General features: G+C 37.7%; 1 protein-coding gene across 1 annotated transcript in view; it reads left to right on the forward strand.

The window, feature by feature from the left end:
- The window catches only part of CNTNAP2 (contactin associated protein 2), a 1,943,304-nt gene that overhangs the window by 870,554 nt on the left and 1,048,078 nt on the right, over positions 1–24,672 (forward strand). The window contains exons 6-8 of the mRNA XM_044246794.1: positions 2,354–2,538; positions 8,026–8,169; positions 11,841–12,105. Of these exons, the coding sequence (XP_044102729.1) occupies positions 2,354–2,538; positions 8,026–8,169; positions 11,841–12,105 (594 nt within the window). The remainder of the gene's footprint in view (positions 1–2,353; positions 2,539–8,025; positions 8,170–11,840; positions 12,106–24,672) is intronic.

The raw sequence follows: 24,672 nt of genomic DNA on the forward strand, positions 1-24,672 counted from the left end.
AGGAAAACAATTTGAGAGTGTCTTCAGATAGCTAAAAATTGCCCGTATATTTTAGCCCAATAATCATAAGGAAATAATGAAAAATGGCTATAGGGTTTAAGTCCAAGGATATACTTGGCAATATTGATCACAATGTCAAAAATTGAAAAAAAAAAAGCTAAGCATATAGAAATATGTTGATAATGCATTTAAAACGTCTGTGAAAAATTTTAATTCTATCAAAAATACCATAAAACATTAAATTAAAACTGTAGTATAAAATATTATAAATAATATCTCAGTATTTTATATTGATTATATATATACACATAACTGTATATGTATATAATTAAATATATTTATAGGAAAAAAATTAGAAAGAAATACACCACACTATGTTTACTGGTGGAAATGAGTGATGAATGTTGTACCTATATTAATTCTTCATACAATTCTCTACTTACAATTAGTACAGGTATTCATGTATTGCTTGGGGAAATAATAGTCCTAAATCATTTTTGAAGGATTCTTAATAGATGATGAGGAGAAATAGGAGGCTTGGGGGGTAGATATCAGAAAACAAAATGTAAGTACTTTTTAAAAATATGCACACACACTGGGAGCAATTGAAATATATATAGGATGTTTACTTTCTCTCAAACCTTTCTCCTTTTTTTAAAAAGTGAAACACAGGCATATTTTAAAAGCCACCGTGCTTTCTAGAGGTATGACATTATTGTTCTGCAACTACTGCCTGAGCCTCTGACCTCCGAGAAAGGTCATTACCGTTTCACTGGAAAGCAGTTGACTTACAGAGTTTTATTGACTGATTGGAATTTATGACAGTCATGGAAATGCACTCACTCATATGTCCACTGTGCCTTTTAAAATGCCATTTCCTCAATATCGGGCATATCTAGCTGCTACTCTGTGTTCTAGTCATTTAAAGTAATTTAAAGTAGTAAAATCGAGTGTATACTTTCATTTAGACTTATTCCTACTTTTCTCTGTCCCTCTCTGCCCCACTGCCACATGTAAAGACAGTCCTAATCACAGTCCCAGTCACAGGCACATTTGGTTTCATCACCAGAAGGAAAGAAAATCTGATCGAGAAAAGACATAGAAAATGTCAGGTATAGGCAGCAGTAGTATCCTAAATGTGGGGGAAAAAAAATAGGAAATAATTCAGTGCCTTAATCAATTGTGTGTTTCTCCTGTTTCTGTGATACTATTTATTCTGAAACCATGTTGTATTTTTATAGCACTTAATTTTACTTGACCATGAAAAGCAATACTTGATTAGACAAAATAGAAGAAAGTATAAAACATGTAAACAGTTTCCAGAGATGACCTGAGTAAACATTTGGGATTCTCACAACCTTTCACACTCATTTATAGTCTTGTTGCCATGGAAATCTATTTCCAAAGCTAGATTAATGCTTCATACATATTTTTGCAAGTTTTTATTTTAAAATATAACTTGAGTTAATTTTTTATGCCGTTAAATATTGCATTGTGGTTAAAATTATTGCTTTTGGGGGCGCCTGGGTGGCTCAGTGGGTTGAGCTGCTGCCTTCGGCTCAGGTCATGATCTCAGAGTCCTGGGATCGAGTCCCGCATCGGGCTCTCTGCTCGGCGGGGAGCCTGCTTCCCTCTCTCTCTCTCTGCCTGCCTCTCTGCCTACTTGTGATTTCTCTCTGTCAAATAAATAAATAAAATCTTAAAAAAAAAAATTATTGCTTTTGGAGTCAGGGAAAACTGGAAAGTGTCATGCTGTGTTTTCTTGACCAATAATAATAATAGCAACAATAAAAGCCTGTTAACAGGTAACTTTTAGCTAATGTTCACTATATGCCAAGAAGTTGGTTAAGTTCTTTGCATGTACTCATTCCTTCAATCATCATAGCAACCCTGTAAAGCTGGTACCCTGATTTTCTCCATTTCTTGCATGAGGCAGCGTAAGCTCACAGAAGCTGCCTGCTTGCCTGTGATTATAGGGCAAGCCAGTCGTGGAGTCCGCCTGAGAATCCAGCCCTGGGTTCCAGCACTGTGGGACATGACTTTGTAAGGACCCTGTCAAACTTAGCAGAATTCATGGCACAGTAACAAAAAAAAAAAAAAAAAAAAAAAAAAAAGAAGAAACCTCATTCTCTTTTTTTCTATTTTTTTAGAGGAGATGTTTTTCATCTTTAATAGCTTTTATGTATTTTGAATATGAATCTATTGTTAAGGATAGTTCCATGCGGGATCCCCCACGCTCGCGTCCGTGGACAGGACTTGAGTGGCGCGCCAGCCCATGGCCCCGATGGAAGCTGGCCGCTGCGCAGAGTCGCTGTGGTGTCACTGCCTCGTTTCTGTTCCTTCCATGGCTCAGGAAGCAACCAGCTCGGCCCCATCTACGGCCACACGTCCGTGACGACCGGGAGTCTTCTGGATGATCACCACTGGCACTCCGTGGTCATTGAGCGCCAGGGCCGGAGCATTAACCTCACCCTGGACAGGGGCGTGCAGCACTTCCGCACCAACGGCGAGTTCGACTACCTGGACCTGGACTACGAGGTGAGCTGCGGGACACGCCCTTGTCCTCTGTCTTGAGTGGCTGCCTCGGTCTCCTACCGGGTCTTTGTGTCCTTCTCAGTCACATGCCTGCCTGCCCCATTTGTTTTATTCTCCAAAGAAAAATTGTCCTTCAACTTGAGGGCCTAATCTATGAACACTGTCATTTTATTCATTTCTAAGTTTGTAATTATGAGTCTTTGAAATATTTTAAAAATCTTGGTACCGAAGTAATCATTTAAAGGGAGCAGACCATTTATCATGTCAGCAGGGCCGTTTATTAAGTCCAGAACAAATATAAGTTGTAATCTTTCCATTGGTAGTTGATGATGGTATAAATCATCTATTATTCTTGAGAATAGATAATATATTATAAATACAGCATTGCCTAATATTTGTTACAAAAGATTGACTAAGAAATCCTGAGTTCTGATTTATATTGTCATTTATGACTTCATGACTATAGATGGTTCTTTTGTCGGGTTCTATTTTCTCAGATATAATTATCATAGAAGAAATAAAGTAAAATATAGAATATTTTAAGAGGTTGTCCATAAATAAAAGGACATATTTTATCTTCCAAATGATCAAAGGTCAAAAAATAATCATATTGGTCCCCTAAAAACTGTATATTCCTGTATTAAACAGATAGGCATTTCAGGTTTTTTAATAAATTATTTAGAGAGCAGTTCAACCTTAAAATGCCCACCAAAAATGTTAATCAAATATAGAGATAAGAGTTCTTCAAGATGTTCATCACAGTGTTATATATTCCTAGAGAAAAGGGATAACACTAAATGAACAAAAAGAGCATAGCAGGAAGATAAATAGGATGAAATACTAGTTAGCGAGGGGTTTCTAAACTTTCTTACTTCATGGGACCCTCACGGTGTTACTAATTTTTCCACAGCTGTCCTAGACCATTCTGTAATAGTTAGAGTCAGACACCTTAATAAATGTTTGTCTTAACCTCTCGGTAACTATTAAAAAATACAGATAAAATAAATGAAAAATATATTTTATTTAGTTCTTCAAATAACAGTGATTACTTGCTGATGGGTTGAGTGTCCCTGGTGGTACAACTCCTCAGATTTTGGAATCAGATTTGACTGCCATCTTCATCTTCTGTTCCACTTTTACTTTTATGTGACATGTTTTTATGAGAGAAATGATTTAAAAAACCCACCTTCACTAGGGCAGGAAATCATTAAAAGCAGTGTAGCAGGTTGTTGGAATGGTGAACTAGCTCAGGCTAGTGTTTCCCATAATGCCCAGGACGTGTCAGTATTTTGCATATCCTTTAAAAATAGAAAGTGTGTGGTGGCTGTGACCCTATGAATTTCCTGTGCAAACTCAGTGTGCCTTGTCCTCAGTTTTGAAGTTGTTTGTATACATACACACGTATATGTGTTAATCAGTATCTTACATGAATTTTTAAAAACGTGAAATAGGCTCACGATAAGGTAATTGAAAAAGTTAGGATTTACAACTGTGTTTATTTTCTTTATATACTTAAATAATTTCTAAATTTCCTGTGAGGTGAATATATTATATATATTCCTAAATAGGAATTTAAAATAGATTATGCTATATAAACCCTGATATTGCGATCTTAACATTAAAATAAATGTAAGCTTATCAGAAAAGAACTGTACCTCCCAAAAAATCTCCTTAAAACGTAATGATTGTTGCAAGGGAAAGAATATGAAAATCCTAGAAGTTTTATTTTTTTTTTCTAAATTAGTACATTTCTTGGCTTAGGTGGCTTATCTCCCACTGTATGAGAGAACTTAAAGATGAATTATTCACCTTCCATTAATAAACTTTTGAAGTACCATAGGACAGATGAGGGAATCCTTGGGCAAACGCAATTCCAGTTTTCAGAAAACAGAATTAAACATTTGGGGTCATAGAGTGTATTGAGTCTGTGATGGAGCTCATGCATATTCCTGCACACACTCAGGGTCAGCAGTTTCACGGACACTTTGAAGCCCATGAATATACATCACCACCTTTGAGAACCTGAGCTGTAGATGACAGCGCCTGAGACACTGTTAGAGGGAGACACTGGGAAGAAAGTCCGATTTACTGATAAAGAACCCGGAGTCCTTGGACTTGAGTCAGTCCCTCCATGTTTTCACACACACCTGTCTCACTCGTCCATGTAGTAACTAGACTCAGAGCTCAAAGGAGGCTTGTTACGAATAACTGAAAACATTCCTATAGCCCAGGACATTCCAAGGGTTTTAGGGGCTCCCAGGAACTGGGAACAAAGACCAAATCTATTATACCACACTGTGATAGGGTATTCCCGTCACATGTAGACCTATAAGGAATCTCAAGATTCTACCTACTAATGAAAATAGAGAGATGAGTTCCTAGTAGCTACTACTTGTGTAATGTGACCCGAAACTATGTAATTTGTCTTTAACAATGGCTCTGTTGAACTGTCTGTGCTCGTGAGCTGGTATGAGCAGGGTTCAGCACACCATAGGGGTAATTTAATACCTAGCACTATTCCTAGAGACGTACCTCATGAAAGAGGCGGTAGAAAACAAGTTTGCTCCTTTGAATTAGCTCAGTGTGGGCATCTTTTGTGGAAGGTGGCTTAAGAGTTCACCTTATCACCTCCTGGAGCCCAATTATACTGCGAAGTGTGCCAAACGCCACGGGCAGGCAAGCTACTAGCGGCATGGCACCCTGAGAAGGGTACAGAGGTAAACAGAGAACACATTTTTCTTCTCAGCCAAAGGGCAGACCCGCACACTGATGTTTGGCCCAGCTTCTCCCTTTTCTTCAGCTAAATTCCAGGATAGACCCTGTGGATGTTATGCCATTGCCTTTGCAGTACATTTCTGCTTGGGAGGTAGTGGAAGGAAATGCCCCCTGATAGTTGTAGAACTAGGCTAGGATTTTAGAAAGAAACTGGGGAGGATTGTAGAGAATCAGTTGCATGGCTCAGACTGGAACAAAAGTCCTGGGTTTGAGTCCTCCTTTGCTCCTCACTGGTTGTGTGACAGTGGACACCTTATAGTCCCCTTTTGGAAAATTAATGTAATAGCACATTTGTCATAGCATTATTATATGAGGAGGCGATAGGAAGTAATAGAAATGACCATATGTATCAGTTATGATTAATTAGACCGCATGTAACAGATGCTCCTTTATTCTCCGCCATATAAAAGGCAGTTGTAGGCGGGGAGCCCTCGGCTCAAATGGCAGCATCATGGTCACTAAGACCCCAGCCTCCTTTTACCTTGCTGCGCTCCAGTCCCATCGCACATCACTCCCCAGATGACTGTGCCCGTTCCGTCCTGCATTCCAGTGGGAAGGAAGAGTCAAGAAGGTTGTGCTCCCTTCCCCTTTTAATTATAGTTTTTGGAGCCACACAGTCTTAATCTTGCAAGACCAAAACTGGATTCAGAGAGGTTGGTAATGTGGTATCCTGGCTGCAGTGTGCACAGCTGAAAAGCATTCTTATTTTCCTAAAGAAGGTAGGGAAAAAGGACATTGAGAAGTATCTAGCCATCTCGGCCACATTTTGTAAACTCTCGGTAGCTAACAAAAGAGTCAACGTGATTATTTCATTAAACTCAGGGCTGTTATTGAATGATAATGTCATTAATAAGCCAGTTGTATGAGTTATATGAGTTTCTGGTGAGTAATCTAACGATTGCAACAACTTTTTTTCTTTCTGGATAATTATAACTTCAGGAAATATTTTGTGGCCCAGATACTTCATTTTACTGATGAAAATACATTATCAGGAGAAGCGGCAACCTATTTTCATAGGATTAGCTACATTAGGAATTGGGATTTGAACCCACAGCTCTTAGTTGTCAGGAATTCTGGTAAACCGAGCCTGTGTTGCTTCACTAGGGCACCTCTGACGGTGATGGAGGACTTGTGCTGAGGGTTGCTCAAAGCAGGGAAACATAGGAGTGTTTTTAATCATCATCCTGACAGCACATGGAGAAAGAATGAGACAGTATGTTTAAACTGGTATTTAGTAATAATGTTTAAAATTTGATGCTGCATGTTGTTAAGCATAGATTTTTATTACCATCAACTGGGAAAGAATTGGTAACATGAACTGTAGGCAGGAAATAAAGCACTCCACATAATTATAAATTATCAGTAATTCTACCTTTGGTATTATGTATACTTATTTAGTACTTAATAAGTTCATTTTAGAGCCCCTTGAAAATATTTTCCTAATAATTCTACTATTTTAGATTACTGTATGATTTTCCTTTTGTCATTTCTTAATTCTTTTTTATATATTTATTTTCAGTTTTCTTTCATATATAAACTCTATGGCAAATAATACATATTCAACTAACCATTATTAACAAATTTTATTTTAAGTGAGGCCTTTTATTATTTTATATTATCTCATAAACTATCATTAATTTGTGCTTTTTTCCACAAAAACTTAGCATCTAAAATGCCATGACACTAAATAAAAGAACATAATTTGCTAATGGCCTCCTAGAACAGAAAGATCTGTGCCTGTGTTTCAAATATGAAGTCTTGATATTCAAAAATGTGTTAACTATTGCTTTCGTTTTCAAAGTTTTATAGGAAAAGTTGATAATGGTAACATTGAATAATAATTAAAAGAGAAATAACATCTGGTTTATATATCTTGGTATTGCAGCTCTGGTTAGCATTTAGATTTATTTACCACTATTTCACTATTACCAGTAAATGTCATGATGGCAATACGTATATTAAATATAATTTTGTATTATAGGAAATTGACACTATGGCACTGTAATTTGGCCAGAGATGTAAGGAAAAAGACATCCTCTCTGTTTATAGGTGATAGTAGACAGAGAATCACAGTAAAGGGCATCCATCTTACTCCGTAGGATTCAGAAGACCTATGATATCTCTAAGCCTGTAATGCTCAAATAAAAGCCCCCATCTCCTAATATGTTCTTAAACAATGTAGTAATGAGACTTTTTGAACTATTTTCTATATTAAAAATTAGTCTAGTGACTATTTGACTTTAATGGTCATTTAGATTAAAATAAGTCTACATAGTATAGGGTTTATCATTGTATTAAATTAGTACTGGCTTATCTCATGATGACTAGAAGCACTTATTAGTAGTATGTCTTTGATATTCATAAAAACGTGTTTTTGGTATTATGCAATAAAAGAAGGCTGCTAAATAAAATTTTTTAAAACATTTCAGGAAAATTTATGAAATGCTTTTGAGTGGCTACAAAAGATTATTGCTATTTTCTTGTTAATAGTCTGATTTACAGAATTAATAATACTGTTGTATACTTCCATAACAGCATAATTAATATGCAACAGATTTTGGAGGCAGAAAAAATTGTCTGTATATTCTGGGAGAGATATACAGACGTTGATTGTATAACTGACCTTGGTTGTATTAATAGTTTTGTCTAATTTATTGTGAATATTTTTTAAGTTGAATACAGTGTGAATATTTACATTTTTTTCTTTTCTCAAAGATAACCTTTGGAGGCGTACCTTTCTCTGGGAAGCCAAGTTCCAGCAGTAGAAAGAACTTCAAAGGCTGCATGGAAAGCATTAATTACAATGGTATCAACATAACTGATCTCGCGAGAAGGAAGAAACTAGAGCCCTCAAATGTGGTAAGATTGTTCACTCCAAAATAGCGGTTCATAGAAAAATCAAAGAAATTTTGTTTTTTTCTGGAGTGTTGAACAACAACGTCGTCATAGCATTTGCCATCATGCTTATGTTGGGCTCACAGTGTAAAACTAACTTGAGAATAACCTAAAAAAGTAGATAGTGGATATACTCTGAAAGTGAATAATGATTTTTGAGTTAAATTAGCTTACAGTAGATGGTAAGTTTTACTTAGATGGGGCACAGGGTTTTGACCCAGTGTTTCTGGATTCCCCATATCAGAGGGACGTGGCTCAGGCATTCCTCGGTGTCTGTTTTGTCCCTGAAGTTCAGCCTGTAAATTGGCAGCGTCATGTTTCCAGATGTCTTATCATATAGGACTCTCCACTTCTTGTGTGTCATCTAATTCTATATTTTAAAATTATTATATCCGGGAACTTTACCACATTCATTTCTTTGTTTCCAAAGATAACTCATCCAGATAAATACAGTTTTTGTGAAAGCCCAAAACATACTAAGTATAGGCAGTTGAATAAGAATCGACTACCACTGGATAGTGAAAGCCATGGTGTAGACTTAATAGTGATCTTCTAGCTCTGCTGTGAGTCGTTCCTAGATTTAACTATTTCAAACAGGAGAGCAAAAATTGAAGAACACTCTAGCATACCTGCCTCCCTTTGACAGTTCTTAGGACCACTGAAAGACAACAGCTGAGAAGTTCAGTATGTGTTCCCCATGCATCTCCAGGAACAGGAATTAACTTCAACCTACACGTGTTGTTTCTGGGAGAGTTTGGGATTCCAGAGGCCCACATTTGAGAGCCACTGGCAGTAGATAATGTTAGGAGTGCTTGCATTGTATTCCCAAAGAGCTCTGATGGTCTGTTGCCCCACATTTGAGCCTAGGGTTTTCACCAAATGATTGGATAAATAGAAATCCCTTCATGAATGAACAGGAGTTCAGGCTGGGTATGAAAATTAGTAGGCATAAAATAATAATTTAACATGAAATTTTTGTTCATTTATTTTTCTTCAAAATAATAAATTTGTACTGAATAAAATGTTCAACTTTGAAATTATCTCATAAACTATATTGGCTAAAGAGAAAAATAGTAATAGTTCCATTTATAGGCAGCAGGCACTGTGCTAGGAATACTCCTTTACGACCGTCTGAGAACAGTACTACAAAGTGAGTAGAGACGCTATACATGGAAAAAAAAAAAAAACCCTGAAATTTTGCCTGGAAAAATAACTTTCCAAGATGATTGAATGTGAGTGGGTCCACAGTGTATGACCCCCGAGGTCATTGACTCCTTACATGCCATGTGCTTTCTTCGCTAGAAGAGGATTAATACGTACCCTCTTTTAAGCTTTGGCTAAAACGGCACCGGGTCTTTTTGTTTTCTCAGAAATCATTGCTTAAGATAAAAAGGTACAGAATCCAAATCATCAGAATACTTTCTCTATTTTTTGCACCTTTAAGAAGAGGTAAAATATTATTTCTGCCCAACCTCCCAGTTGGTCCTGAGATGCACTCATTAGGTACCTGAATTATGAAGAATTTTACTATGGAGGCTCAATCCTAGAGCAACTTTAACTGCAAAATATATTGTGGTTGTAAGTGCTATTTTAGCTTGAATAACAAAGATATTTAGTAAAGCATAAATCATCTATATCATATTTGTTGAAATAGAATGAGCAGACTTAGAATAAACTTTTAAACAAAAATATATGTACATATAAACATTTTAGACAGACTAGAGAAAAGTGGGACATTTTGTAAGCTCCTGTACAAGGACAAATATTTATGAAGGAAATTTGCTTTAAAAGATGTCAGGTGGTTGGGGTGCCTGGGTGGCTCAGTGGGTTAAAGCCTCTGCCTTCGGCTCAGGTCATGATCTCAAGGTCCTGGGATGGAGGCCCGCATCGGGCTCTCTGCTCAGCAGGGAGCCTTGTTCTTCCCTCTCTGCCTGCCTCTCTGCCTACTTGTGATCTCTCTCTCTATCAAATAAATAATTAAAATATTTTTTTAAAATGTCAGATGGTTGTATTTCGGTGAAAGTGATTCAACAATCATCTTGCACTCATCTCCATGCACGCACCCATTCCCTAATATTTGTCCACAGTCTCTTGGACAACTACTTGGGTGTAATCTGCAACCAGCATCCAGAGGCAGGAGGAGACAGAAGAAAGAGACCTACCACCCCACATTGGTAGGTGGCAGGTTTAATAAGCAAGGGAACTTCTAGGCTTGTCCTGGGAAGCCACAAGATGAGTACATCTCTGCACTTGCTTGCCACGTCTTAAAAGTTTACGTAGAGGCCCTAACTGGATTCAGTTACGGATACAGAAGGCCATCACCAGTGCAGTGCCAGGTCACATAGCTTCAACACCACATCTCCGGCTCAAGCCTGTATCTTGGTGTGGGGAACACGCATTTCAAGTACAGCCGAGGAATCTCCAGTTGTCTGAGTCCTGCCCACGGGTTAACTGGCAGTCAAAGTCTTGATGACCCCTGCCCATACCTCATTATACATTGGGTTCAGCACCTTAAAGGTCCAGAAAGGACCTTTAATTTTGTTGGGAGACATTCCCTACAGCACGGGTATGTGGTCAGTTATAACATCTTAATTATTAGGCAAAGGCAGTTCTTTTCATCAGTAAAAGTAAGTAGTTAAAAATAATTACCTGTGAAGCTACAATGCAAATTTAGTTTGAATATTAATTCAGAGGGAGAGCCTGCCTTGGCTGTAATGGTTAATGTGCTGAAATGGAAGAAAGATCCGTCTAAACCTAGATACCGTGTGGTGTCGTGTTGTTGTGAATAAGTAATTGAAGGACCAGATGAAAATGTGAACAAATTGTCTTGCTCAGAATACTACGGTGGGATAAAAGAAGTCAGAAGCAAACGTAGATTTCCAGACCTTTAAAAGGAAGGTACTGCACTGGAATACAACATTTAGTGTGTCTGAATGGAAAATCAAAATTTTTTGGAACAGAGTAGAGAGAGAGTAAGAAGAAAGGAATAGGCTTCAGTTATCACAAGTTTGTTTTCATTCTGTACGTTCATACTACTATTTTCAGAGGCGTGAATTCATTATAATGCATGCATACTTCAGGGGAATTTAATATAACAATAATCTGAAATAATCACAATTATGCTGAGGCTACCCAGTTAATATTAACTCATATATATTAGGTATGGGGATAAAAACCAAGAATATTTATCCCATATTATCAATTAATAAATAACAACCAAATGACCATAGTTCCTCGTGAGACTAGTACTATGTGAATGAACACTGAACACAGGCCATCCAGCAGACGATGGTGGCATCTCCTTCTTGGCTGAGGCATTGTCAGCTTTCTGCCCTCTTTACAAAGTCCAGAGGTTCGCGCTCACGCCCACCACACAGGGACACATCCCATCCCATCAGGCTGTCAAGTCTGTTGATTCCATGGTAGATGGTTCTTGCTAATTCCTCGTCTTGACGGCCGGCTGCTGCGCCCTGTTAGACGCCCCGTCCGAGCGGAGTGCTGCCGGCCTGTCTGGGCGCCCAACCGCACCGCGGCGCTGCGTTTGCGCGTCCGGCGCAGGCTCAGGCTCTGCACTGACATCCGTAGCCTTTAGCTTTGTTTGCATTTGTCTCAAAGCACGCTCTTTTGTTTTCCAGGGAAATTTGAGTTTCTCGTGTGTGGAGCCCTACACCGTGCCTGTCTTTTTCAACGCTACCAGTTACCTGGAGGTGCCAGGGCGGCCGAACCAGGACCTGTTTTCCATCAGTTTCCAGTTCAGGACTTGGAACCCAAATGGTCTCCTGCTTTTCAGTCAGTTTGCAGATAATTTGGGCAATGTGGAGGTTGACCTCACGGAAAGCAAAGTTGGTGTTCACATCAATGTCACGCAGACGAAGATGAGCCAAATAGACATCTCCTCAGGTTAGTGAAGTCGGTTTGCTGTTTGCTTCGGAAACTGCTGTTAGGATTCCCACAGCTAACGTTGCTTTTGTTTTGTTGGTGTTGCGTCCTCGAGGTTGTTTGGATTCAGACTTGGTGTGAGATTCTTACTTGCCTGGCCGGAGTAGTGATTGAATAAGAGAATCTTGAAAACTGGCTCAAGAGGGTGAGGGGTGGGCGAGGAAGAAAGTTGGCTGAGATTGTCTCAGAGCACCAAGATCTTCCCTTGCTGAGACACGCTAGTTCACATTAATAGGGCCATGCACAATACTCTAGGGGAATATTTTATGTTTATAAAGAATGTCTATTTTACTGACATAAGAGTGCCTGGTACCGTTTGACTTTATGGACGTTCGAATACCTTTTACTATTAGTAGCAAGTATAAATTAATTTAATTATGACTTTAAAGGTATATGCAACTGCTTGAATCAAAACCTCAAAGTGATTTCTAAATTTATGCAGATTTTTGGGAAAAACAACAACAAGAGGTAAGTGCAAAGAGGAATGAAAAGATGTATGGATCAACTGAGAGAGGACTGTCTGGGTTTGACAGGGTAATTTTTAAAATTGACTTCACAGCGATATAATAAACTGAGGCTTGGGGAATACTGTTGTTAATTGAACAAACGTAGCAACTTTGGGATATTCTTTGATTAATATGATACAGAGAAAGCTGGGATAGCAAAGTGAGATGTTGCAGACAAAAAGTAGTCATGACAGGGAACTCTTAAAGACTAAAAGTTTTCATCAAATGTCTTTAGATATTCCTTGCAGTAGATGTTTTTATTTTGTGAAGAACTACTTAGAAGATAGAGAAAATTAACATTAACTGAGCAGCTTGTACAAAAGTACTAAATACTGAGAGAGGAAGTTCATAATAAAAAAATTCTCAGTTGCATGGCTGCTTACTGATGTCAAAATATTCCATGTTCACTTGGGTCACCATTAGAAACTCGATACGGTTTCTAACACGTTACACTGTCTGTGTCCATGTCATTTCCCTGTAGGCTGTCAGCTCGTTGAGGGCATAGGCTGTGCCTGTTCTTCTGTTCTAGCATATGGAAGAGCACCTGTACAGTAGAGGTGTTCTGGGAAGGTTTGTGGAGTTAACATTGTGGCCCTTTAATCTGGTGTTCACTAACAGAATGTTTCCTGCTGAAGGATCTGTGTTCTCTCATGAAATAGACTTTGTGTGTCTTTAGGGCATGGTTGTATAGACTGTTACTGAGAAGGATTCAAGGAAGATACAGGGACCATGATATCAGAGGTGTGTCTGAATTATTGAACTCAAAAGCCATTGTGTACCTAGAGATTTGCTTTTTCTGTTTTTGCTTTGTTAGTTTTGCTTTCCCCTGAATGTTTGGAGTCAAAATGATTGATCAGCCATATTTTATCACTGCTTTCCAGTATAAACTCACCTGGGGAGATTTAGAGCAAATAGAAAATATCTGGAGAGAGCAGAAAAACACATAAAACAAATACACATACAAATATTTACCACAGTTGAAAAACATCCCATTAGATTTTATTATGATTAATGATTCTTTTCTAATGACTAAAAACATAAAAATATAAGTATGAAGGTCTCCCTCCCTCTTGACTTTCTCTGAACAAACCCAAATTTCTGGTGGTTTTCCATGTAACAGGAACCATTATAATGGAAATAATAGGACCATAAATATTGATCAATAAACATTTCCTAATTTAATCTGGTCTAATTTAAGACTCTAAGATGCTTTCATCTAATTTAAGCTATGTTTATGAAAAACTAAAAGGAAGAAACAAGAAAGAAATCTAATATGCAATTACTAATTTACCTTAACAAATTTGCTTAAGTATGAGAAAACTGGACTTGAGAAATTTTTAATTTAGCTAAGAATCTGTGCAAATTAAGGGAAACTGATAGGAAATCTCAACATGTCGGTAACCTTGGTCTTACATATTTTAATGAAAATACCTTACTGTTCCAAATATTTATTTTTCCTATACACAGAGTGGAAACCATGATCTTAACAGTTATCATTGCTCAAGTGTCAGAAAGATTTATAAGTAAATATAGATGCACATACATTTTTTAAAGTTGTATCTTATATTCATTTATACTGTGTTTATTAAAAAATAAAGGAAAGAAAGAACAAAGGAATCCATTATATGACTACATTCATTCATCCATCCTGTAAATATAAATGGAGTCCATAGAAGGCAGTTTTCATCTGTATTTAAAGGTACTTTACCAAATTCAATTAAATATATGAGTAACTTAGTGTAAGTAGCAATACTGAGAAAATAATTTAGAAAGCTAAGTTAACTGAGGGTACTAATGTTTGCTTTAACAAAGGGAAATAGTTCTGTATTATGTCTACCTTATTCTTAGCAGCAGCGTAAACACTGAAGTCTGTCAGTCCCTTTTTACTTTATTTTTAAAATAGCTTGGTTGTAAAAATGTAGAAGATACACAAAATTTAGAAGAAGAAAGCAGCCACTGCTAGCATTTCCATGTGCAATGCACTCACGTACACGTAAACACTGTTCAGTAGTGTATCGAGAAGTCGTTATAGAGACAGTCAGGTAGTGCCTGTCAGTAAGTACTTGTAACTTGGTTTTATTTTTAGTGAGTAAGTTCTGTGGTCCGAGATGAAGCTAATTTAAGCGGTTCAAAAGGCTTTTTATTCTGTCTTGAACAACATTGTTCTTTGTTGATAAAGTCAAACTAAAGCCTATAAGTTAGTATTCAATATATTTTTCACCCTCCTTGTATTTTTCCCCTCTATGTTGTGATTGATTTCAGGTCTCCTTAGTTTTGACAGTAGACTCCGCTTGTAAAATTCAGTCAAACTCTGAGTAACCTTGACTTTGCAGAGTGGGTTATCTTTCTGTGAAAATATTTTCCAAGTCACAATAATCAACTTTTATTACACATCTCATTATATTTATTTCTATTTAGAATGATACTTAGATTTATCCTTTTCCTTTGACTTTAAGGAAGTAGTAAAGGGGAAGAAAAGTACTAAAAGGGTCGGATGGATAACGTGTTCGTTCAACATACTGTTTAACATTCAGATCAGAACCCTGGAGAAGGCGCCCTAGAACTGTGTTTTAAAAATTATTTGGGGTTTTTAAAATTTGTTTTTCCAGCTTTTTTGGGGTAGGATTAACAAATTCAAATTACATATATTTACATGTTGTACAGATTGTATAATGTGATTTTTTTAATGTGTATGTAATACATTGTGAAATAATTACCACGGTCAAGTTAATTAACACTTTTTGTGTATATGTGTGTGTTTGTGTGCAATACACAGTGAGAACACTTAAGATCTATTCTCTTAGCAAATTTCAAGTATACAGTGCAGTATTATTATTATTATTATTAAAGATTTTATTTATTTATTTGACAGAGATCACAAGCAGGCAGAGAGGCAGGCAGGTGGGGGGAAGCAGGCTCACCGCCGAGCAGAGAACCTGATGTGGGGCTTGATCCCAGAACTCTGGGATCATGACCTGAGCAGAAGGCAGAGGCTTTAATCCACTGAGCCACCCAGGCGCCCCTACGTGCAGTATTATTAAGTATAATCACCATTGCTATACATTAGATTCCCTGGAACTTGTAACTGAAAGTTTGTACCTTTTGACCAACATTTTCCCATTTATCCCACCCTCCAGCCTTTGGCAACGATCATTCTACTCTTTGGTTCTATGAATTTTCCTTTTCTCAGATTTTACATAAAAGTGAGCTCATACAGTATTTGCCTTTGTGTATCTGGCTTATATCATTTAGCATAAGATCTCCCAGATTTAAATGATTTTGATCGAAACAAAGAAAACATTTTATATTGCACTCAGTACCTACTGAAACTCAGTTTGCTGCTTTAGATGCACTCTTACTGTTTTTATGGTTTTATTTCTCTTTTTTTCCATTAAATTTTTCATGACCCATCAACTGATTTTATGACCTAAAAACAAGTTGTGACCTATGGTTTAGAAAACATTGACCTACAGATCTGTCTTCTCATTTGAGGAGTTGGAATTTTTTAAAGTTCTAGTTGCTTGGAGGTATTTACACTGTCAGTTCATTTTGGGAAACTAAATGTAGCTTCCAGGAACAATATTACAATATTATAATGGTAGTAAAAAAGTACGTTTGATGTATATTAAAAAAAAAAAAACAAACAAAAACCTACCTACCATTTAAAATAAGGTTTTTACTGCAAAATTCCTAAATTTTATGCCATTAAATTATGCACAGATGTTTACAATAATACTCTAATGTTGTGGTCTACTCATATTAATAAGGTCATAAAATGTGACTCGGTATTTATATAGTGGAAGGGAAGTGATTTCTATTAATTATTTTTCTTACCTATTGGAAAAAAAAATCAGTTTCTATCCATATAAACAAAGCCTTTTAGAAAAGGCATTCAGAAAATGCACTGCTTCTAAATCAGCTGTTTTCTAGCTGAAGTATTAGAACCTTGTTTGTTTATGTAGATACTGCTTCGGTTTTAGAATGACTTTCAGCATCTGCACTGCCTCAGAAACCTGTATTCAGTAAAGATCATCTCTGTTTGTATTTCTGTCTCTACAGAAAATCTTTGTAAGGCCTTGTTTTATTTTTGTTTTATTACAGTGTCCTTTGTGTATCTTTTGAGTTGCATTTGGGTGTGTTAAGGGAAGATGTCTTAGTCTAATCGGGCTCCTGTTCCAAAATAGATTGGATGGTTTAAGCAACGGACATTTATTCCTCAGAGTTCTGGAAGGTAGAAACCTGCCATCAGGGTGCTGACGTAGTTGAATTCCACCCTGACGTAGTTGAATTCTGCTAAAGAAGGCCGTCTTCCAAGTCCCAGACTGCTATTTTCATTAGCTGTCTTTGGGGCTAGAGAGCTCTGTGGGGTCTCTTTCTGTAACAACACTAACCCATTCATGAGGCCTCCAATTCATGACCCAAGCGCCTTCCACAGGCCTCACCTGTTAATTCCATCACCCTGGGCATTAGAATTTCAACATATGAGTTTGTAGGGGGGGATGCAAACATTCAGAACATAACAGAAGGAGTAGACATTTTCTTGGCTTCTGGTATAGCTGGGGAACTGGGTGGTAAATACTGGCATGTTTCCAGTTCATTGTTGGCAAATGCATTTCCCTGGAACTGCTCCTGGCACAATCTATCCTAAGCAATTAGAGTATCTCTTCTCTTGATTTTATGAACATTTGAAAATGTAGTTAGTACATTAATTCTGGAAAGAATTAATTCATACCAATTTTGAAAGTTCCGTGATAACTTGCATCATGAGGTTGGTTTCTTTTTCATCACATAAGAAAAAAAAAATGTTTAGTTTGCAGTACTGTTTTTTGTGTTCTCCTTATTGAGATATGATTTTCAGCTCTCTGATTTCAAACTGCAGATATTATTTCAGGATTTCTTAAAGTGAATTTTTACAACTCAGTGCACCTGGGTGGCTCAGTCAGTTTGGGTTCTGCCTTCAGCTCAGGTCATGATCCCAGGGTCCTTGGATAGAGCCTTGCATCAAGCTCCTAGCACGGCGGGGAGCCTGCTTCTCCTTTTCCCTCTGCCACTCCTCCCGCTTGTGCTCATTCTCCCTCTCATGCTCTCTTTCGGGCAAATAAATAAAACCTTTAAAAAAGAAAAGGGATTTTTACAACCTAAAAATTAAATATGTTTATCTAGGCATACTTCACATACTTCAAGTGGTTTACTTTTTACAATGCAAAATGATTGGAGACCTATTTAGTAGTGTATATTATATTCCTTAATTCAAATTAAAACCATAATTAATGGAAGCCTTAAAATAATATCATTCACCTTGAGTATTAAATTTGTATCATTCTGATTCTAAGGAAAGAAGTACACAGAGATATTTATCATAACGTATATAAAATAATAAAAGTAATAGAAAACAAACTAGGTAGGTGTTTTAAATGAAGAGATGCCTTTAAAAGCTGTACTGTCAAATGGAGCACTATTATGTCATTAGAAATCCTGTTTCTCAAATAAAATTTAATACCATTGGAAATATAATATGGTGAATTAATATGTTAATGAAATTTGTATTGAATATGATCCCAATATTATTATTAGAAATATATAGGTAGCTAAAAAGCAGTTCAGAATGGAAAAAAAAAATCTGAATAATACTAATTATCTCTAATTGGTGGATGATTGTTCCCATTACTAACATTTTTTCATTACTAACATCTTAATACATTTTCCATAATACCCAAATTTTCTACAATAAATATCAATTACTGTTAAAACAAAACAAAACAAAAAAGGTGTACTATAAAATAATTGAGGATAAAATGATATTCCAAAAAGTATAATGGTTAACCACATTATGAATGGAAATTACATAGACAAAGTTATATCGATTCAAAAATTCTAGTTTCTCTACTTAATTAGAAGCAGATAGTCGATTTTTAAAAAGTTTGTCCTCAAACAGTGAGCTCCAATGTAATTCCCTTAATGGCATTTACGTAACAAATGGAGCCTGATGTGAAAGACAATATGGCTCTGGATTCTGAGAAAGCCTGGAGCCTGGGGAGGGCGGATTCCTAGAGCTCCCTGCTCACTTTGATTCCGAATCTAGATTTGTGCCTGGCCAGCACACCTCCTCTGGTTAAGTAAAAGACAAAAGTGAGAAGCATGTAGGTCTATAGACACAGATCACATAGATTAAATATAGATAACCTTGGACAAATCTACAACACCATTTGCTGATATTTTTCTCCCCAATTCACAAACACACTGGCTGTGAGAGCCACATGGTACCAAGTGAAAAGCATTTGAGTGAATGCTATGCTGCTCCCGGGTAGCTTCACCTAGCTGACTTTTTATTATATTTCAATTCCCAACGTGGCTGTACTATCATCATGCAAGCTGAGTGGAAATCTACCTTTAATTATACTTCAGTGCATGCTGGTGCATTTTCACATCAATAGAAGCATTCTATTCCGACATGAAAGCAGAAAGAGGCTGGGGGGGAAAGTTTTGTGGTATTAGTTATTGACTTATTCTTTAGGAAGCAAAGGGGACATTTTAATTTATAATCACACTCCAGGATACCATACCTACTCTAGTTTCTACAGTGTTTCTGGACCTTTTAAAATATTCTGTGCCTTTTTCAGGGAAGATGAATAAAACATGATTGTGTGTATGTGTGTATAATAATTTTTAAGAATTGCAAGGAGAGGATAAAATCTAGTAAGCTTAGGTGGATAAAATGGAGGTAAAAACTCCCAATAGGGACCAGGTCATGTTTTAAAAGCTTCAATTTACTGAACAAATAAACTAATCAAAGGGGGGAAAATCAGATATTACTTCTACAGACTATAAGAATAAAAATGAATTATACAAGACCAGCAGAAAACAGAGCTCTGGAACCCCAAACTTTATATATGGATATATTTGAAGATGTTTCCAAAACAAGAGAAGAGAGGGTACAGGAGCAAACAGGCTTTGCCTAAGGCCCTTTTTCTTTGCCTTTCATAAAAGTTTTAAGGACTGAAACTTCTCTGATGGATGAGTAATTGGTGAATTTAACCAATATAGATTTATGTAGTAAAGAGATAATAAATCTGCTGATAATAGGCCAAGGTTCTCCACAGAATCAGTACTGATAGGATGTATAAAGAGAGAAAGATTGATGAGCAGGAATGGACTCACACAGTTACAGAGGCTCAGGGGTCCCAAAATCTGTAGCCGTAAGCTGGAGACGCAGGAGCCTGGGGTGTAGGTCCACCACCTGTCTCAAAGCCCGAGAACACAGGAGAGCGTGTGGTCTAGGATCCAGTCTGAAAGCCGGTTCAAGACTCAAGCTCATAGGTTCAAGACTGAAGAGCTGATGTTTCAGTTCTGTCTGAAGACAGGAGAAGACCCGTGTCCTGGCTTAAAGAGAGTCAGCCGGAGGGGGGAATTCTTTCTCATTCCACCTTTTTCTTCTGTTCAGGCCTTCATTAGATAGGTTGAGGCTGACCCACATGGAGGGAATTGCCTTTACTCAGTCTCTGGATTCGAATGTTAATCTTACCCAGAAACACCTTCACAGACATACCCAGAATAATGTTTAACTACGCATCTGGACACCCTGTGGCTCAGTGAGGTTGACGCATAAAACGAACCATCACATCAAATTTAGATATTTTAGGTATTTTTCCACTGAGTATATAATTCTGTTTTAAATAGTTAAAATAGTTTTGGCATGGAGTAATTGGAGATGGGTTGCTTTCAGAATCAGAAAGGACACAAAATAAAATCATCGGATTAAAACCTCCCCTCCAGTCCCCCCTCCCTTATGAAGATGCTTACCTGGGATCATTAACCAGAGACTTGAGACTGTGAGATAGTACCACTGACAATTATTTATCTATCTTTGTTTTTTTCATGACTTCTAAGCAATTTGAGCCGTTCCATCTGTGAACAATATAGGCTTTTGAGTTAGCTGGTGCTTTGTTATAATTAGTTGTAGAAATGAGCCTCTTGGAAAAAGTGATCCCACAGGTTCTGGGAGAGCTACATAGGACCTCTCTCTTTTTTTTTCCCACCATAGCACGTCCCCTCCCCAGTGTCCCTCCTCCAGCCACCCCCGCCCTCCCACCCCACTTGCCCCCAGCAGCCCTCAGTTTGTTTCCTGAGATTAAGAGTCTCTTATGTTTTGTCTCCCTCCCTGGTTTTATCTTGTTTCATTTTCCCCTCTCTTTCTCTATGATTCTCTGTCTTGTTTATCAAATTCCTCATATCAGCGAGATCATATAATTGTCTTTCTTTGATTGACTTATTTCACTTAGCATAATACCCTCTAGTTCCATCCATGTCATTGCAAATGGCAAAATTTTGTGGTTTTAAAAAACTTTTTTTTAAAAGATTTTATTTATTTATTTGACGCACAGAGAGAGAGATCACAAGCAGGCAGAGAGGCAGGCAGAGAGAGTAGGGGAAGCAGGCTCCCTGTCGAGTAGAGAGCCCGATGCGGGACTCGATCCCAGGACCCTGAGATCATGACCTGAGCCAAAGGCAGAGGCTTAACCCACTGAACCACCCAGGTGCCCAAATTTTGTGGTTTTTTGATGGCTGCAGAGTATCCCATTGTATATATACCTCATCTTCTCTATCCATTCATCTGTTGATGGACATCTAGGCTCTTTCCATAGTTTGGCTATTGTAGACATTGCTGCTATAAACATTCAGGTGCATGTGCCCCTTTGGATCACTACATTTTTATCCTGAGGGTAAATACCTGGTAGTGAGATTGCTTGGTTGTAGTGTAGGACATGGGACTTCTTAAACTGACTGGAGATCAGCCTGAAGAATGATTCCCTTGGTGCCGCTCAGAAAGTATTTGCTTTTGATAATATTGTATCAGAAAATAATTATGGGGACCAAACTGTAATCATTATTCAATTTTATGATGTGTTTTATTCTGACACATTTCCCTTGAGGCCTGTGTAAACCCAGCACAGACCCCACTTTGGATCACTGAGCCTTCTTACTTTGCAGCCGCTACTTGTTTCCTCTTACTCTTTACGATCTACTCTTGACAAGTACAGCCATGCACAGATCTCCGCTGTAGCACTTGTTAACCTCTGATAGTTTCTGAAAGATGCTCATAACCTGCCTTGTATGTCCAGGCAGTCTTTCTTCTTGGGATCCTTCCAGAGATTGGATCCCTGTTACTAAACCACTGTCCAGAGGCTAGGATCTTGCTATCTCTGGACATTTCACCCTCCTCCAACCCCCCCCCACCACCCGACAGCTCCCTGCCTTGATGTTGGGACACTGCTCACTCTGATTTCTGAGCAATCTTCCCCTCCCCTTATTCCGATTTTCTGCTGTTTTTTTTTCTTTAACCCTGACATTGCTGACTTGAGACTAAGCCATGATCTACTACTACTACTTCTTTGCCTACAAGTATTTTCTACCCCTTTGGGCAGAAGTTTTAATCTCCCAACCTGAAATGCTTCTGTCATTCCTGTGCAGATCTGTCCCAAATTTCAGCTTCCTTCTGTCTTCTCTGTCATCAAATTTCTATTGTTTTTTGGGATGCAGACATAACATACAGTTAATTGGGGGTAGGTAAGAACTACAGGCAGAGAAGTAATAAAGTGCACCCAATCTCCCAAGCTCTTAGCTCTGCCAGGGCAGAGATGGTCAGCAATACCATAGCCAAGATACCAGTAGAGAGGAGCCTGCGCTTTTACTATTTACAGCGTTATAGGGGTCAGAGTCAGAAAAGCTGCCTTGTTAGGAAAGGGAGGCCCCCAGAGTCCAGTGGCTGATGTAAGTCTACTCGTCCTTTGTGCTTACTCAGATCTGCTGAAGTAGCCCTCTGCTAAGGAACTAAAGGTTGGAGGAAATGAGACCCCAGGGCCATCCAGAGAAGTCCCATCTGCTCCCAAGACTGTCATTATAACTAACAGCTGTTGAATACTTAAATCATGCCTATACGCCACTAAATCCTTTACACTGATTGTCTTGCTTAGGGTTCCAAAGACCTTGTGAATTGGGTATTGTTTTGTAACCTCCTTTCTTAATAATTTCTTTCAAGGGTGAAATCATTCTCTTGGGACACAAAATCAAAATCTTGAGAAAAATCAATTATTTTCTTCCATCTTTGTTTAGAATATGCTATGATTTAGCAAGTACCACCAGTTCTTTTGAAGTGCCCCATCCATCCATCCATCCATCCATCCATCCATAGTCTTCTTATCCTAGTTCAAAAAATCATAGCTTGAGACCATAGTCGAGGGCATCTCATAACCAAAAAGAATGTGTCTTTTCTATCATAGTTCTATGTGTATGGTATATACATAGTCAAAACCATGGACAATGGAACCACATTACCCACTGTCTAACACTGATTGAGGTCTTTCTCCGTTCCAGTCAGTGTTTAAACAAAGTTCATGTACTTAAATATAAGTCATTGAATTCAGGAACTCCTCAGGGTAGAGATCATCATTATCTGCAATGTATAAATGAAAAAGTTGAGGCATAGACCTGCAGTAACTCACCCAGTCTCCTCCAGCTCGTAGATAGCAGGTTCAGAAAGGAGTCCAGAAAAGTTGAGTCTAACTAAAATCATTCTACATTCATTCTTGGTGGCTCTATGCTTTGCCCCTCACTTTCGTTCAACACATCTTTCATTCACGCACGATCCGTTATAGTATATGACTCGTGTGATATATTTGTTGAATGTGGCACCTCACGCCGATGACATCCGTATCATGTCTCATTGAGATTCTCCTAGGAGACTTTTAAATTTCCCTTATTGTTTCTTAATTTTCTCTCACATTACCCAAGTTCTTATTTCTAAAACACAAGGAAAATATTTTCCATACGTAAAGGTAAGTCCTAATTTCTTAGCATGCCACAGAAGAGCATGGACAAACTCAGCCCCGCTGGAGGACGGGGTCTCATTTTTCACACTTTACACCATGTACTCCTGCTTTAAACTGTCTGCTGGGAATTCCCTCCTCTGTATGCCATTTTGGAAAAAATTCTGCTCATCCTTCAAGATTCACTTTAGTATCATTTATTATCAATTTAGTATCATTTCCTTTCTCAAACCCCAGGGAACAATCTGTCATCTTCTAGTATAGTACTTCATATCTGGAATAATATTTTCCTTTGTTCCATCTTAAATTACAGACTCCTCCACTGTCCTGTCTCTTGCATCTCTGTAACCCCCACACTCGCCTAACACTTGTCAGAGAGGAGACGATGAGTATTTCCATCTTTGACTTTTGTGGTGGATCTTCGCTTAGACAAAGGCAGTGTTTTTGCTCTTCTCTCTGCCTCCTCTCTTGAAAAGACCGCTCCATACATTGCCTCCTTTAAAATCCATAAGTGACTGCTTCTAAAATGTCATATTCCCATTGAAAAGTCTTCCCTGAAACCCTGAATTTTTAAGATTAAGTCTTATGTGTTCTTCACAAAAGTCCTGAACACTTATCTCATGATCTCAAATCCTTTTAAAATTTTAAATGAACCTTATTGTTGTCACTTGTTTGATACTGTTTATTATATGGTTCAGACATTTGAGTGCTCTGGTTGAAAATGCTTGAATTTCCTGAAGCTTTTTTGAGGACATTAATTCTCTTCTTTCTTCTGCCTGTCTACCACTGAACCTAGCACAATGTCTTACATGTGGGATGGTTTCAAATATCCGGTTGATTGATTTTTTTCCCCTTAAAACTGATACCAAGGTGTTATGAGTTGTAACTTTATAATTCTGTTGTCTTCATCAATTTATATGAGCCAAATTCATTGTGAAATGAGAGTAGCAAGTATCTCAGAGGAAATAATTGCTTAACTGTTGGAGGTTAATGTGTGTGAAATTGATCTGGACCTGAATTTTGATGTGATATTTTTATGGAAAGAAGAGTTGTTTTTTAAGGTATCAGAGCCTAGAGCTGTACTGGGTAAACTATTATATGAATAAAAGAAAAGCATATATACATTTGCTGAAAGATGTATTCTGAGGAGCATGACATGAAGTAAACCCTTGAAATTAGTCATATTCCCTTTGTATTTA

Source organism: Neovison vison, chromosome 4, assembly GCF_020171115.1.
Source record: "Neovison vison isolate M4711 chromosome 4, ASM_NN_V1, whole genome shotgun sequence".
NCBI classification, from domain to species: Eukaryota; Metazoa; Chordata; class Mammalia; order Carnivora; family Mustelidae; genus Neogale; species Neogale vison.